General features: G+C 36.2%; 1 protein-coding gene across 2 annotated transcripts; it reads right to left on the reverse strand.

The window, feature by feature from the left end:
- Window positions 1-7,089: 7,089 nt before the first annotated feature.
- Window positions 7,090-12,016, reverse strand: LOC140986175 (VIN3-like protein 1). 2 transcript variants are annotated; one of them, XM_073454233.1, is made up of 5 exons: window positions 11,869-12,016; window positions 11,701-11,755; window positions 9,625-10,170; window positions 8,803-9,116; window positions 7,090-8,719 (listed from the first exon to the last, which is right to left on the reverse strand). In XM_073454233.1, exons 3-5 carry the CDS (start codon window positions 10,089-10,091, stop codon window positions 7,527-7,529), a joined length of 1,974 nt encoding a protein of 657 aa, XP_073310334.1. In that variant the 5' UTR covers window positions 10,092-10,170; window positions 11,701-11,755; window positions 11,869-12,016; the 3' UTR covers window positions 7,090-7,526. The 2 variants fall into 2 exon arrangements, with proteins under 2 accessions (XP_073310334.1, XP_073310333.1); XM_073454232.1 differs by having other exon boundaries at window positions 9,625-10,259.
- Window positions 12,017-17,392: the final 5,376 nt, after the last annotated feature.

Consider the following 17,392-nt stretch of genomic DNA (forward strand, 5'->3'; position numbering starts at 1 on the left):
CGCCTTGTACAAGCTTTTTGAACCTCAAAAAAATAATATTTTTGATATAAAAAATAATATTTTTTTATAAATCGAGATTATTTGAAAATTTATAGTTGATCTATTAGATGATATCATAAAATTTTTTCTCAAAAATAAATATCTATATCAAATTATAGTAGTATTATATTTTATTTGATACCTCATAAAGCATAAAAATCTAAATATGTAATTTATAATTAATAGAATTTTTTTCTACTTATCTATTTTTTAATCATTAAATTAATAGGATATTGTTAACTCTAATCACTAATAAGTACTAGTCCCCTTAGGTTGATAAAGATAATTATCTGCATAATTTTTGTTATTTATAAATTAATTTTTTATTAAATTATAAAATTTTTAAAATGTTGATAAAGATAAATTAATACTTTTATAAAATTTAAAATATATTTTTATATATAGATAAGTTACAAATTTTATTAAAATATGGTTTTTCGATTTTTTATTTAATAAAACAATTGATTTTTTTTGTAATTTTATATAGATATTATTGGTACTTAAAAATATGATACCGTGACTTCAAAAGAAGTTACTCTAAGACATCATGTTTTATAATATAATCAGCATAATATAGATAGTATATATACTGATAAATGATATAAATAAAAATAAATATAATAATCTAATGGAAATTTATATGCACGTGATTGATTGTTTACGTGCATCGATAACTAGAATAAAATGTCGAGGGTGATTACACCGAAATGATAGCAACCATGACAATAATATAGTACCGAAAATTACGGAATAAAATAATCAACAAGAACACAAAAAAATTACATGGTTCATACAAGATAGGCTACGTCCACGAAGCTATTGCAAATCTTTATCATATGGAGAAAATATTACAAGTATATACAACATTCAATTTCTCACAATCCCAACATCGGGTATAACCGAGAAAATATTTTCTCTAACTCACATAAGAACAACACTCAATTTTCTTCTTCTCACTTGAGTTGCTCTCTTGAACTTGAGATGCTTAGAAAGCTAGGATTTGATGTCTATAAAATGAGCAAATGAGCTCTATATATAGCAAACTCTTCAAATGTGAAAGCCAGATGTAGATTCAAACTTTTCTAGCCACCATTTGGACGGTAGTTCAGACGTTCGCATTGGACGGCAATGTGAACATAGACACAATTTTCTTGCCTACAATTTTGGTCAAAAAACACATGTACAAATATTAATAATTCTCCCTCTTGAAGACTTGATTTTAATCATGTCTTCACATCATCAATGCAGTAGCTCATATATCCCTTTTATACTTGTATTCCAACTGAAGTTGAACACAACTTCAGTTTGTCAATGGTCACAACCTTTGTGAGCATATCGGTTGGATTCTTACTTCTGGAAATCTTCTCAAGCATCAAGACTCCATCTTCCAGTACTGATCTGATGAAATGGTATCTAACATGTATATGCTTTGTCCTGGCATGATAAACATGATTTTTTGCTAAATGAATAACACTCTGACTGTCACAGTGTAATGTGCTACCTTCAAACTTCTGACCCAATTCTTCCAAAAAAAGATCTTAACCATATCATCTCTTTGCTAGCTTCTGTAACTGCTACGTACTCAGCTTCAGTAGTTGAAAGTGCAACTATCTTTTGCAACTTAGATACCCAGCTTACTGTCGTACCAACTAATGTGAACACATACCCAGTGGTACTTTTCCTACCATCCAGGTCACCACCCATGTCGGCATCGACAAAACCTTGTTAGTCCAAATTTGACCTTCTGAAGCATAAAGAGAAACTAGCAGTACCTTTCAAGTACCTCATAATCCATTTAACTGCTTCCCGGTGATGTTTTCTTGGATTGCTCATAAACCTGCTCACAACTCCCACTGCATGTGCTATGTCTGGTCTAGTGCACATCATTGCATACATGAGGCTTCCCACAGCAGAAGCATAAGGAACCTTGTTCATATAAACATGCTCCTGCTCCGTCGAAGGTGATTGTGCTTTGTTTAGTTTAAAATGACTAGCCAAAGGAGTACTCACGTTTTTAGTTTCATCCATGTTAAATCTGCTAACTACATTTTTCACGTACTCTTCTTGGGATAACTTCAAGATTCCGTTCACCTTGTCTCTTAAGATCCTCATTCCAAGGATTTGCTTTGCAGCACCCAAATCCTTCATAGCAAATTCTTTTGATAACTCTTTCTTGAGTTTATCAATCTCCTCCAGACAAGCTTCTGCTATCAACATATCATCTTCATATAACAATAGAATGATATAAGAACCATCAAACTTTTTCTCGTAACAACAGTGATCAGCCTGACACCTCAGGAAACTATTATTACTCATGAATCCATCAAAATTCTTGTACCACTGTCTTGGAACTTGTTTGAGATCATACAAGCTCTTTTGAAGTTAGCACACAATTTTCTATTTTCCCCCTATTTCAAAGCTATGTGGCTGCTTCGTATAAATTTCTTCATCTAGATCACCATGAAGAAACGCCGTCCTTACATCTAAATGCTCCAGATGTAAATCTTCTTTTGCCACTAATCCGAGTATAGACCTAATCGTGGTTAACTTAACCATTGAAGAGAAAATCTCAGTGTAATCAATGCCTTCTTTTTGTTGAAAACCTTTTACAACAAGTCTTGTCTTGTACCTCTTGTACCATCATATTCTTCTTTTAACTGGTACATTCACTTCTTATGTAATGCCTTTTTGCCTTGTGGAAGTTCTGTTAACTCCCACGTCTGGTTGGATGATAGTGAATCCATCTCATCTTCCATGGCTAATTCCCACTTGATTGAATCGCCATTTTTGATAGCCTCTTCATAGGTCTCTAGTTCACATTTTTCTGTCAGTAAAATATAGTGAAGTGCAGAGGAGTATCTCTCAGGTGGTCTAATTGTTCTCGAAGATCTCCTGAGTTCAATCACCGGAGTTTGTGGGTCATCATCTTATGCATTTGATTCTTCATCTTCCTGGTTATTGCTTTTTGATTCATTCACAGGAATATCTGTCAATGACACTTCATCTTTATTCTTGACTTCAGAACTTTCATCTTCAGTTCCAATGTCTGACTTGTCCTTGTAAAGAAATTGCTCATTGAAGATTACATCTCTGCTCCAAATGATTTTCTGGTTTTGGTCATCCCAGAAACGATAACCAAACTCACTATCTCCATAACCAATAAAGAAAAACTTCTTTGATTTCGAATCAAGCTTTGTTCTGCTAGCTGAGTCAATATGAACATAGGATAAACATCCAAACACTTTCAAGAAAGAAAGGTTTATTTTTTTGCCGCTTCATACCTCTTCGGGTATTCTGCAGTCAAGCGGTATCGAAGGTCCTCTGTTGATCATATATGCTGCAGTGTTAACAGCATAAACTCATAATGATTTTGGTAATCCAGAATGCAGTCTCATGCTCCTAGCACGTTCATTCAGGGTCATGTTCATCCTTTCGGTTACACCATTCTGTTGAGGTGTACCAAGAATGGTTTTTCCATCTTGATCCCGTTCTGTGTACAATATTTCTTGAACTCGTCATCTTCATATTCACTATCGTTATCAGATTGCAAGCACTTCACCTTTAAGTTGGTCTCATTCTCAACCATGGCTTTCCACCTTTTAAAGGTCTCATAAACATCAGATTTATTTTTCAGAAAATAAACCCAAACTTTCCGGCTCGAATCGTCGATGAATGTGACATAATATCTTGAACCTCCAAGAGATTTCTCAGGAGATGGTCCCCCATACATCGGTATGAACTAGATCCAACTTTGCTGCTTTCGGTTCTCTACCGCCTTTTGAAAAGCTCACTTTTTTCTGCTTTCCAAAGATACAGCTTTCACATAGCTTGTGTTCAACGGTCTTTAATTCTGATAGCTTCCTGTTTGATACAAGCATCTTCATTCCCTTCTAAGTCATATGCCCAAGCCTACAATGCCATAAACTTGAATTTGCTCCAGCATCCACGACTGCTAATGTATCTCTGCAACTGGAAGTCATATAAAGTGTTTCAGTTTTCTTTCCTCGAACAACAATCATGGATCCTTTGTTTACTTTCCATGAACCATCACCAAAGGTTACATTATGGCCTTCGTCATCGAGCTGTCCCACAGAGATCAAATTACGTGTCAATTTTGGTACATGTATGACTTCGTTGATTTTCCAGACAGATCCATTTGACATCTTCATCCGGACATCACTCATACCAATTATTTCCAAAAGGCTTTCCATCAGCCAAGAAAACTTTTCCCGTAATCACCAGCGATGTAATTATCGAATACATCACGATTACCAGTGGTATGAATCGAAGCTCTTGAGTCCATAACCCAAGAATCAACTGGGATTTCCATGGATAGTAATAGAGCGTCATGTACCTCCTCAATAACAGCATTTGCGTTATTCTTTGTTGATTAGCAATTCTTTTTTAAGTGACCATTTTCACCACAGCTCCAGCACTTCAAATTCTTTTCAAAAGTGTTTTTGTATTTTCCATGTCTTGACTTGGACCTACCGCGCCATCGGTTAGAACTCTTTTCGCCACTCCTGCCTCTTCCTCTGTTCTCGAGATTTAGAACCGATCTCGATGACGTTCCTTCACCCAAATCCATCCTACGAACTTCTTTAGCAAGAATGTGATCTCTAACATCATTGAATTGTAGCTTTCTTTTTCCAACAGAGTTGCTAACCACTTTCCGTATTGGTTCCCAAACACTTGGTAAAGACGCCAAAAGAATAAATGCACGAATCTCATCATCAAAATTAATTTCAACCGATGTTAACTGAGAAATAATCGTGTTGAACTCATTGATGTGTTTAGCCACTGAAGCACCTTCTCCCATTTTCAAGTTGAATAACTTTTTCATCAGATGTACTTTGTTGTTTGTTGATGGCTTCTCGTACATGTCCGATAAAATGGACATCATCTCTTGTGGTTTGTGCCTCCGCCACGTTATGTGTCACATTCTTTGTTAGGGTCAATCGTATCACACCTAACACCTGTCGGCCAAGGAGCTCCCAGTCATCATCCACATCTTTTATGGCTTCTTTCCAGATAGAAGTTGATGCAACTTCTTGCTATACAGATAATCTCTAATATGTAACTGCCAAAACGAAAAATCTGTTACGTCGGACTTGTTGATTCTCGATCCCAATCCATCATCTCCGGTCATCGCTTCTCTAGCCTTAGCAAAAAATCTAAAAAATCTTTTCTGATATGGAAGATCATACAAAGCTGCAATCACAGATCATACTCAGAATTCTTCAGAAATTTTAAAACAAGGCTCTGATACCAGTTGTTGGGGGTAATTAAACTGAAATGATAGCGACCATGATGATAATATAGTACCGAAAATTGCGGAATAAAATAATCAACAAGAACACAAGGATTTACGTTGTTCACCCAAGATAGGCTACGTCCACGGAGCTACTGCAAATATTTATTATAGGGAGAAAATATTACAAGTGTATACAACACTCAATCTCTCACAATCCCAACCCCGAGTATAACCGAGAAAATATTTTCTCTAACTCACACAAGAATAACACTCAATTTTTTTCTTCTCACTTGAGTTGCTCTCTTGAACTTGGGATGCTTAGAAATCTAGGATTGGATGTCTAGAAAATGAGCAAATGAGCTCTATATAGCAAACTCTTCAAATGTGAAAGCCAGATGTAGATTCAAACTTTGCTAGCCATCATTTGGACGGTAGTGCGGACGTTCGCATTGGACAATTTTTTTGCCTACAATTTTGGTCAAAAAGCACATGTCCAAATATTAACATAAAAATGATCGTATCACCTTCAATAAAGTCCAATCTTAAATATACAAAAATTATAAAATACCATAAATTTGAAAAAAAAAAAAATTTAATCCTAATAATTAATTATTCTAAATAATTACCAAAATTTTAAAGATTGTTTTTACATTTTCCAAACTTATTATAATCTCTATCTTTTTCCGCAAAAATATTTAACACCGAAAAGTATGATGACAAAACATGTGCATGTGATACTGGCTATTAATTGGATTTGTAGATTGAATACATTTCTTTTTAAAAAAATAGTGAATATTTGGATTATCATTTTAGGAAAGTTATCTACAATTCGATCATCAATACAATAATAATTTTTTCTCAATATTATTTTGTAATGAGTGAATATAACATTTCTTTGTTTCAATACAATTATTATATAATTTCATTGCGATCAAGATATTAATAATTCCATCATATTGTATAGCAAATACGACACTCAATTAGAGTGAGTAAACTGTATTCCCTTACAATAAACGTGTTTGATATGTTTGATTGTCGTAATTTTGAGGTTGCAAACACTCAGTGATTTTAAGAAAAACTTTAAATCCACATAGAATCCCAATCATAGTTATAAACAAATGATAAATTTTGTTAATGGTTCTTCTCCAAATGCTAAACAATCATTATTTTGATTGAACATTGGTTACCATTTGCATATATGTTATATTCATATTTCATCTAAAGTTGGAGTTAAATTCTATAAATGATAGTCATATTTCATTGTGTTATCTGTATACGTCAATTAATCATCCTTATATTATGCATTTTATCTAACAAATCAAACAATACTTATATCATCATTATTGTCATTGTTGTCCACAAAATTAAAATTCATGTCAAACAATATTATATTTTATATTATGTTATATACATATAGCTAGACTATATTATTAAAAAACTAACTTTGATGTCTTTGTCTAATTAAAATATAAAGAATAACCCTCATAGATAACAAAATTTATCCTTTTCCATTTGATAAAAATATATTTTAATAAATTTTTAACTCATATGTAACTTTTCTATTTCATCAATTTTTCAGAATTTTGAATATTACTATAGTGATTTTTTAATTTTATGTGGATTTTTTATTACTTTGATTTATTTTAATGATAATATTACTCATACATAAAAAAATATATATATATCATACACACGTGTGCAAAGGAACACTAGTAATAGCTAGCCATGGGATGTTGCATAGATGAAAAATTCAACCAATATGTAAAGGAAACTAGTAATGGCCATGGGATGTTACATAGACGAAAAATTCAGCCAAAAGGAGCAAAAGTCAACTTCAATTGATTCAATAGCAATAACAGTTAAATGGAAATTATGGAACATCAAATGTCTATTAGCATCCACCCATCTCCTACTTGAAGAAGTTCCAACGTCACATTTAATTACTAAAAATGTAATCAAGAGCGTCTCTTAAGAATGAAAATGCATCCCACAATGAGTGAGATTGGCTTAAACAATGGGCTGACCTTGTGAAGGAAATCAAGAGCTATCTTCATGAAGGGGAAATCAGATCTGCTAGTTTGGGAGCTTGTCAACTTAACAAATGAATCACTAGAAGAAATTTTAGGAGCAGGTGCCTGTAAAAAGCAGCAGCAAGATGAACAGCAATAACTTACCGCTGGAATGATAATACTCGAGTTTAATACCCGTATCGTATTCCAAGAACCCTACAGCTCTAATGCCAAAACTCGTTACAGAAACCATTTTGTGGCCCCTTGCTTGATACAATTTCTGAGAATGAATCCACCAATTGCCCAGCCAAACTACTAGGATCATCAATTAATGTTTGTATGAAAGTGTTGACCACTCTGCGCTCCTGCTTAGTTGATATAAGACTGAACCATGTCAGTAGCTTTAGTCTAAAATCATGTTTAATGTGACCCTCACATTCCAGCCAACGTATGATCTTGACGCAATATTCAAAATTCTCGTCCAAGCATCCTGAGTCGTTTTGGACTTGGCATGGAGATCCATTTGTCAGAGTGCTATAAGAATCCTGCAACTCTCCGTTGGTGCTAAGTCTCCTCTTCTTGGAGGCAGTTAACTTAGAGTCAACAGCTGGTACATCCCCATGTTTTTCATGATTCCAATTATGAGGGACATCACTGCCATGCGACCTTGCAACAACATTTCTTTGTAGGTCATGAGAAAAGGTGTAATCATCCACCTCAACTGGTTGCCCTAAAGTGCAGCCATCACCTTCATCTCTAGATGACTCAATTGGAGGGGTAAACTCCACATTCAGATCAGGAACTGAAACATTCAAGTCAAGTTCACGAGGAATAGCCGGCAACCTTTTTTCCTGTGGAGTTTCTAGTTTAACAGTATTACAACCACTAAAGCATTTCTCAATATCAATTTTACGGAATGACTCAAAAAGCCCTTGTTCTTGAGCCCATGCAAGCCTTAAGATTTTCCCAAGGTCTCGAACCTTGAAACCTGAGTCTGATTCAATGTCTGCTCCATTTCTATGCTCTTGCCTGGAACTAGAGCTCCCTATATTGTGTGAAGAATTCTCCTTTTCAGGACTTCCTGACACAGAAGAAGAATTTCTATGAATTATTTCAACACTCTTCGTGAAACACTTTGCTTCGGAGTGGCCAATGTCCCCAGTCTCCATAAAAGACACAATCCTGAAGGAGTACTCTGTGCAAGGCTGCAGATTGGATATCCAAATCCTTCTCTGATCTCTTGGAAAGACACAAACAGGCTCTTTGGAGTATGTCTCTTCTCTAGTCTTGCAATACCAGAGTTTGTAGCCCTTAATATCATCATTTGGTGCAGTAGAAAATTCAATCAATAGAACCACAGCAGAAGAAGAAGTCACTTCTTCGAATAGGAACTTGCAAGCTGCAGGAAGTGAACCCTCTGCCAGGGGAGGAAATAGTAAAACAATTGCATACGACAATGTAATTTTCTCAATATTTCACCAAAAAGGAACACATACTTACCGATGGAATCGAGTGCTGAGGAGGTAGACTTTGAAGATATCCATTCATCAGCTTTATCAACTGCAAGAGAGCATAAATTCTGAACAACAGCTGCTACAGAGAGTCTACTCACAATTCCTCGAGCCATCTTGGCCGATACTCCATCAACTGGACCCACATCTGCTTCTAACTTGGCTTTGGCTTCTTTAACAATTTCATGCAGTTCACAGAATCTGGAAGTCCCATCCAAAAGCCTGAAACTTAGGAATATCCTATAACATAGGGCATCCACACGGCGAGCATCCTTAGCTACACTTAACTGTTTCTTCCAGCATCTGACAAAGTAGACCACATTTTAAAAAAGTCTCCACATATATGAGATCGAAGAAAAGAAAGGGCTTGATGTATATACTTGATCTTTGAATACAAAATGCAATTGTGTGCGATGACTGATTAAGGAAATGAAACAAACCAAGCTGCTCAACTTTCAGATTAAACAAGTGCTTACAGCAAAATGTTGTCGCATGACAAAGCAAGCCAGGACATCTATTATAATATTAAGCTAGTTTAAAAACCAAACTGAACTCAAAAAATGTCTTGCTTTTTAAATCAGCTTAATTACATTCTTAGGAATATCCACTAGCTTCTTTGCTCGGCGAGGGAGCGTAAAAGTAAGGGAAGAAGAAATAATAGGAGTTGGTGAGTACTCTTTCTTTTATGGGCCTTGGATGGAATAATTTAACTAATCTCCCAGGTCACAAATTGATACAGCAAACAAGATTTTACCAACAATGGTCCAAAAGAAGGAACTGAAATGAGAGCAGCCAACATAAAACAGCTTACCCAAGTATCCCTGAAACTTTGCCACAATTAGCACAGCAGTAGCTTCCATCCAACCGCATCAAAGGTCCAAGATTAACGACCCCCACCTTACTACGTTGGAAGGCACATTCAATGTGGCAAGACAAACCACAAGAGTCTCCCACACCAGATTCAGAGGTGCATTCCAACCAAAGACTTGGATCCTTGTTGTCATCAAATAAATGACAAATGCAGCAAGAGCACCTCTTGCAAAATGTGTCATCCATTGATAGAGTGGCTCGACATGCAGAATTTTTACAGATCCATGCATTAGAAAATTTGAAATCAACACGTGGTTCAGGACTTGGCAAAATTCGAACAGGGTTTTCCCCCTTCCGCTGCTGTTTCCTGGACTGTTGTTGCTGATCTTTAGGACTTGAAGATGCTCGTTTGAGGTCATGAGTCTTATTTGTTTTCTTACAAGCCTTGGAAAGCTGTTCGTCCATCATGCACTTCTGAAGCAGAATGCTTCTTTAACTCATCAAACAATTCTGAAATGTCCTCTTTCCCTTTGATCTATTCTCAAACCTGCTCATAAATTCTCGAAGCATCATTTCGCAAACCAATTTTCTCCCATTGACTTTGCCATTAGGCTGAAATTCTTGAGCGTCAAAAATCTGGATTAAAATTGCATTTGAACATGAATAAGAGTGCATCACTGTCACGGCATTAAAGTAGATCTCAAATGGACACATAATAACATAAATAAATGACAACTGAAAGCAACTTAGCCTTTTAAGAAGATCACAACATAATATTGGATGCATCAGTACAGCCAAGAAGGAAGAAAGAAAAAGCATGGAACAAATCACACGTTAGTAATTCATATGCAAGGATTATTTCTTTGAGCACTTTTAAACCTTCAACAAACTAATATGAATCAGCATTGTCATCGAGACTTGTTCTCATAATAAATCATAAATAGAATGTCACGGCTATCAAGGATTAAATTTTCTGTTACCCTTATCATACACCAAAAAACATGACCTTATCCTTCTCAAAAGTTTAGCACAAATTCGTACATGACGACTAACTTTTCTATGCTTCACCAGGACCTTGTAGATTTTTCAAACTTTATCCATACTATTTTACCAAATTCCACTATTCAGCCAAACTATTCAATAATTTTTAGCATATGGTAAATCTGGATGTAAGATAGGAGTACGAGTAACGGCATCATGTTTAATCAGCAACTACAAATTCTATGTCGAAGCATCTTCACAAAAATAAGACATCTACCTTCAAGGCATCACAATCTATCTCAACTCTAGTTACAAACACGAGGGTACAGAAACATGGATGTTATTCACTTTTACACCTTGTCACAACGTGAAAAGTGAGTTGTTCTGTAGAGATTTACACAAAACCTAAAAGGTTGAATGGAAGGACGAGTAGCGCTACATTTTGCACGCGTGAGCAGATGGCACCGAAACAAGAACTACAACAGCACCAAGGCCTCCCAAACAAATCAAGTCCAAACACGTGTCACAGGTTGGAGTCAATTCTCACACATCAACCATTTTCATCTTAAAATTAAAAACAGTAACTTAACAAGCATAGTAGATTCCAGAAACCTCAATCTGCATAAGTTCATCTACAAGAGGGAAAAAATGCTGAATTCAATAGCAGCATATGCATAATTGCAATGACTGCCGGCAAGGTGAAAAACTAGCAGGGGGATAACCCCCCTCACTTGAAAATTTAATATTTTTAGATATAATTTTCCAAAAGGTGAAAACTTTGCCTCCAGAATGTAGTAAATGCCACCTGCACCAACCAATTGGCAACTATAACTCCTTCCACTAAATTTTGGGCCAGGACATCATAACAAGAAACCAGTAAAAGTCCAATGAAAACTCATAACAAGCCCAGCTGGAAAAAGCTTATTTGACGTTCTTCCACAAAGAACATGACACAACCACACAAACTTGAGATAAAAAAAATACCAAGAACATGAATAAAACAACAAGTTCAGCCAAGGAACAACAGAATCAGCTAAAATACATCCAAATCAAAAACCCATCAAACAAACTAATTCCAAACAAAAAAGAAAATCACCATGGAAGGCCAATGCTGACCCGTTGCTGCAGCTCTAAACTAAGGGCCTAAACCCCTGCAGAGACACTCAAAACAACAACTTTCAGAAGCCAGAAATCCAGGAAATTTGCAGCAATAATAATGCTATTTAAAAGGAATTAGAAAACAAACACCATACTNAAATCATACCGCCGCGGCTGGCGGGTGGTGTCGGAGTCTCTCTAGGGCATAAAATTGAGGTACATGAATGGGAAATCGGAACAGAGATCGGGAGAAGACAGATCGATTCTGACTGTACATGTGAAGACCAGATCCAATACTATACCTTTATTGATTTATTTATTAGCACACATTTTTTCTTTAATAATAATAATTTTCTATCTAGCCACGCTATTATTCCACAAATACTTTAAAATATATCTAAAATAATAATTAAATATATTATTAATTTTTGTGTGAAATATAATTATATATACTAATCTTTTAGGACAAACTATTAATAACTCTCCATTTCCAAAGATAAATTTGGTCTCACTCTATATTCCTTAAAATATTTGTTTGATCTCCTTAATCATTTAAATTTTTCGAAAATATCTTCTATCTTCATAATTATTGTATGTGATATTGTTATACCAATCGAACATGTTTTAAAAGCATATAGTTCAAAGATATACAGTTATACAAAGTTTCCAACCTATATATCATGTTTCAGATGTTTGATTTATTTTTTTAATAAATGGCATATCATGCTTTTGTATAATAAATTGAATAGTTTACTACTTTGATGGGACCGACGGGTTGTATCCACTGAGTTTTATAAACTGCTTCCAACAGTCCTCCAACCACACATACACAATAGATGGTTCTTGACGTAGATTTTTTCAACAGCAACTGGCACAACTTTGTTTCATTTCCTACATCATGTTGTATAGTAAAGTAGTTCGATTTGAAAATAATATACGAGATGAGCAATAAGTCTTGTTCTTTTTATTCAAACATACAATTATTAATACATATTAACCTCATGTATGAAGAATAAACTTGCTTAGCTACTTATAATAGCTAGAATATAACACATAAACTTAGAAAGAGAAATACTGCAATCTATTTGAAAGAAAATGAAGCTATTGAATGATTCCTTCATCTTTCTTCTGCCTTGGTATTTATAGAAATCTTGGTGGATTTGAAATCCAGATTTCAAATCTTGTAAATTATTTTGTCAGTTGTGGCTGACAACATCTTGTGATTGTGGTCCCTTTAACCACTAGTTAGCGACTTGTCTTTATACGTGATTGAGTGGTTCCTCTTCCACTAATTATTGGAATCGTATTTTAATGGTGGTCCATCCTCCACTAACGGAGTGGTTGAATCACATGCCTACTTTATCTTTTTCGATAAATCTTCTGCTTTTGTATAGTCCCAAATAAATTATTTTTTGTGTGGTCCTTCACCACTTGGTCATGTTTCTGCAAAATACTTTCGGCCAGATCTTGGCCGAAAACCTTTCCCGAATTTTGGTTCTTTCATGTTCGGATATTCTGGACAGATGCTTTCTGACTATCTTCCTACATGAGCCATATTACAGAATTTTCGACGAGTTTCTTTGCTCCTCGGTAGTCTTCAACTCCACAGAAGATTATTTTCTTTTCAGATAGGTCTCCTGCAAAACTTGTTGTTTTTTTGTCGTAGTATTTGACAGAAAATGTCGATTTATAGAATTATGATAAAACTTAAATAAAAATTTGACTTTTTATATCTCGGTTAGACAAACCTATAGACTTCATGTTCTTCTGGTAGATATGTCATTTTCATTTAATGACACAACAAGAGGTGTTTCTTCGGTTGAAGGATATTTGATAAATTTTTGAATATTTGTATATGACCTTTTTAGCTTGATCAAATGAAAGGATTCATATTGTAATGTACCGTAATTTTTAAACATACTTAAAATTTGCGGAAAAATAAAAATTTTTCTTAAATGAAAAGAAGACTAGACTATCAAATTAGACAGTTTGGGAGCTCTGTCATTAGGATAAACTTCTATGCCAAACCTCTGAATCTCTGACTGAAGAGATCTCTGCGCTGATAGCTGTGCTACGAATGCTACTTTCCATCTCAAAGCATCTGCCACAACATTAGCTTTCATTGGATGGTAACTAATTTCACAATCGTAGTCTTTTACCAACTCCAACTACCGTCTTTGTCTCATATTCAGCTCTTTTTGCGTGAAAAAGTACTTGCGATTCTTGTGATAAGTGAATATGTGACATTTCTCGTTGTACAAATAATGTATCCATATCTTCAACACAGAGACAACGGCAGCTAACTCGAGATAATGAGTCGGGTAGTTCTTCTCATGCACCTTCAACTGTCTGGAAGCATAAGCTATCATCCGACCATGCTGCATCAATACTGCTCCTAATCCGAGTTTAGAATCATCGGTGTATAACACAAAATTGCCTTGCCCTAATGGCATGGCCAAGACTGGCGATGTAATAAGAGCTTCTTTCAAAGTATCAAAGCTCTTCTGGCAATCATCAATCCGTACAAATTTAGCATTCTTCTTGGTCAATGAAGTGAGTGACACTGGAATCGAGGGAAACCCCTGAATAAATTTCCTGTAGTAGCCTGCCAAGCCTAGGAAACTACGGATCTCTGACGCGTTTTTCGGCTCAATCCATTCTTTTACTGCTGCAACCTTAGCTGGATCCACTTCAATACCACCGCTAGAAATGATATGTCCAAAAAATGCTACTTTCTCCAACCAGAAATCACACTTATTGAATTTCGCAAACAACTTGCGGCTCTGCAAGACTTGCAAAACTGTACTCAAATGCTGACTGTGCTCCTCATGGCTCTTTGAGTATATAAGGATGTCGTCAATGAATACTAGGACAAACTGATCTAGGTAGGGCTGAAATACTCAATTCATTAGGTCCATTGTGGGGACCCGGACGCTAATTTAATTCTTAATCATTCTTTGGGATTCATTTGGATCAACTAATACATCTGGGTCTAAATTGTTTTTTTTTCTTTTACAACTATAAATGCGGAACATATGTGAATCAATCTGATATATATAAACATCAAAATCAAAATCAAAAGTACAAGTCTTCTACGAAATACTTTCAAATCAAACTAGGGTTCAACAACTACATATCAAGTGTTGAAAGCTAAATCTACATCAAGTTCGGAATCACCACTTTATCTCGATCTCTCATCCTCTTCTCGACCCTGATCATGTCCCACCTGTTGTTATGCACACATACAAATACAACAACAGCCGGATAACTCCGGTGAGAAACATATCCCAGTATAAAATAAAGAAACATGCATTTCATATACAAAATCATGAATATCTATAAAACATGAATCGTAATCTACGAAACATAAATCACTACAAGTCTGTAATTCAATTCTTGACTCGACTCATCTACTCTAGGGATCCCGGTTGAATAAGAACATAAGCGTTCACCTACTCTCCACAGCTAGATTCTACGATGTCTAATATCGCAATAACACAAAATATGTAACAAATAATAATTCCTCCAATACATAAATTTCAACCCTTGCTGGAACATAATAAAACTTACGTCCTTGTGTAGCCTTTGACGATAGAAACGCAGTACCAAACTCGGATTGAAATTCCAACGGCCAGATCTTGCACAAATCACAAATCTATGATGCAAGGAAGGTGGAGGATGTCTAGGAGGATCTCTCGGTTCTTTCTTGCCAATTCTGAAGGGAAATGAAGATTAGATACTATATATTGCATGGGAAGGACACTTGTCTTAGTCTTCTTGATTCTCAGGCGGCGCTCGGGCGGCCAAACTTTACCGCTCGGGCGCGGAATGTTCTGCTCGAGTGCTTAACTTGTTACACACTGGCGCTCGGGCGGTAATTTTCTGCCGCTCGGGCGCCAGACGTTCTGTCCAAGTACTAACCGTGTTCTACACTGGCGCTCGGGCGGTCCTTTTCTACCGCTCGGGCGCCAAAGGTTCTGTACAAAAGATTAGTCTTGTGATGTACCGACGCCTGGCTTCTCCACTCACGTCGTACTTTAGCTCCTGAAATCTCATTTCTGTCAATTAATTTCTATCAAATCAATCTCAAATTACAGTGATCAAATCTCAGGCCTTACAATTCTCCCCCTCTAAGACACGATTTCGTCCCCGAAATCACAGGCAATCGTATCACAGGCAACACTCATATATAAGAAACGAAAATAACAGAAACTGAAGTAAGAACTCACATCAGTGGAATAATGCTGGGAATTTCTGTCTCATATCTGATTCAGTTTCCCAAGTTGCTTCTTCAATGCCATGACGATTCCACTGAACTTTCACAAGCGGAATAGTCTTTGTTCTGAGCTGCTTTTCTTTGCGATCAAGAATCTGGATCGTCTTTTCAAAATAACTCAGAGTCTAGTCCAGTTCTGCCTCATATGGCTGAAGAATATGTGAAGCATCTGGAATGTACTTCCGCAATAAAGATACATAGAAGACATCATGTATCCCAGACAAAGAAGGCAGTAATACGAGTCGATAAGCACGATCTCCTATCTTCTCGAGAATCTCATATGGCCCAATATATCGTGGAGACAACTTTCCTTTCTTGCCAAATCTGACAAAACCTCGGAAAGGTGAAATCTTCAAAAATACTCTGTCTCCTGTCTCAAATACCAATGGTCTTCGTCGACCATTGGCATATTTGGCATGTCTGTCTTGAGCTGTCTTCATTCTCTTCTGAATCAGCTTCACTTTCTCAGTCATATCTCTTATCATATCAGGCCCAAATTCAGGTACCTCAGAGATATCACCCCAATAAAGAGGGGATCTACACTTCTTACCGTACAATGCTTCAAACGGTGCCATCTCTATACTCGTCTGATAGCTGTTGTTGTACGAAAACTCACAAAGTGGCAATGAATCTTGCCAACTAGTGCTAAAGTCAAGCACTACAGCTCTCAGCATATCCTCCAATGTCTGAATAGTCCGCTCTGACTGTCTGTCGGTCTGTGGATGATATGCGGTACTCAGATGCAACTTCGTACCAAGAGCCTCTTGCACACTCTGCCAGAAGTGCGAAGTAAATCGAAGTTCACGATCTGATACAATCGACTTCGGCACTCCATGCAATCTGACCACTTCTCTGACATAAATCTCTGCCATCTGGTCATATCTGTACGTCATTCTATAAGGAATGAAGCATGCTGATTTGGTTAAATCGGTCAATCACAACCCAAATCGCATCACAACCTCTGGAGGATCGCGGTAACTGCGTCACGAAATCCATGGAAATGTGGTCCCATTTCCATTCTGGAATAGATAAACTCTGCAGTAGACCTCCTGGTTTTTTCCTTTCTGCTTTAACCTGCTGGAAATTTAGACATTTAGACACAAAATCTGTGACATCTGATCTCATCTGTTTCCACCAATACTGTGTCTTCAGATCATTGTACATCTTTCTGCCACAAGGATGAATGCTAAATCGACTACAATGCGCCTCTGACAGAACATGCTGTCTCAAATCGGAAACATCTGGCACAACTAATCGATTATTCACATATAACACATCATCACGAACCTTATATTCTGATCGATGTCCAGCTTTGACCATAGCAATCGAATTCTGAATGTTCTGATCAATTTTCTGTGCTTCTTTGATTCTGAACATCAACTCGGGTTCAACTTGAATGGCATACAGTCTCAGA

This window comes from Primulina huaijiensis, chromosome 10, assembly GCF_012295235.1.
Source record: "Primulina huaijiensis isolate GDHJ02 chromosome 10, ASM1229523v2, whole genome shotgun sequence".
NCBI classification, from domain to species: Eukaryota; Viridiplantae; Streptophyta; class Magnoliopsida; order Lamiales; family Gesneriaceae; genus Primulina; species Primulina huaijiensis.

Coding starts and splice junctions, on each gene's coding strand:
- LOC140986175 (XM_073454233.1), bottom strand. CDS start 10,091: ATGATGGACGAACAGCTTTCCAAGGCTTGTAAGAAAACAAATAAGACT. Junction 9,117..9,624: donor AAAGTTTCAGGGATACTTGG/GTAAGCTGTTTT, acceptor CTACTTTGTCAG/ATGCTGGAAGAAACAGTTAA. Junction 8,720..8,802: donor CTCAGCACTCGATTCCATCG/GTAAGTATGTGT, acceptor CTCCCCTGGCAG/AGGGTTCACTTCCTGCAGCT.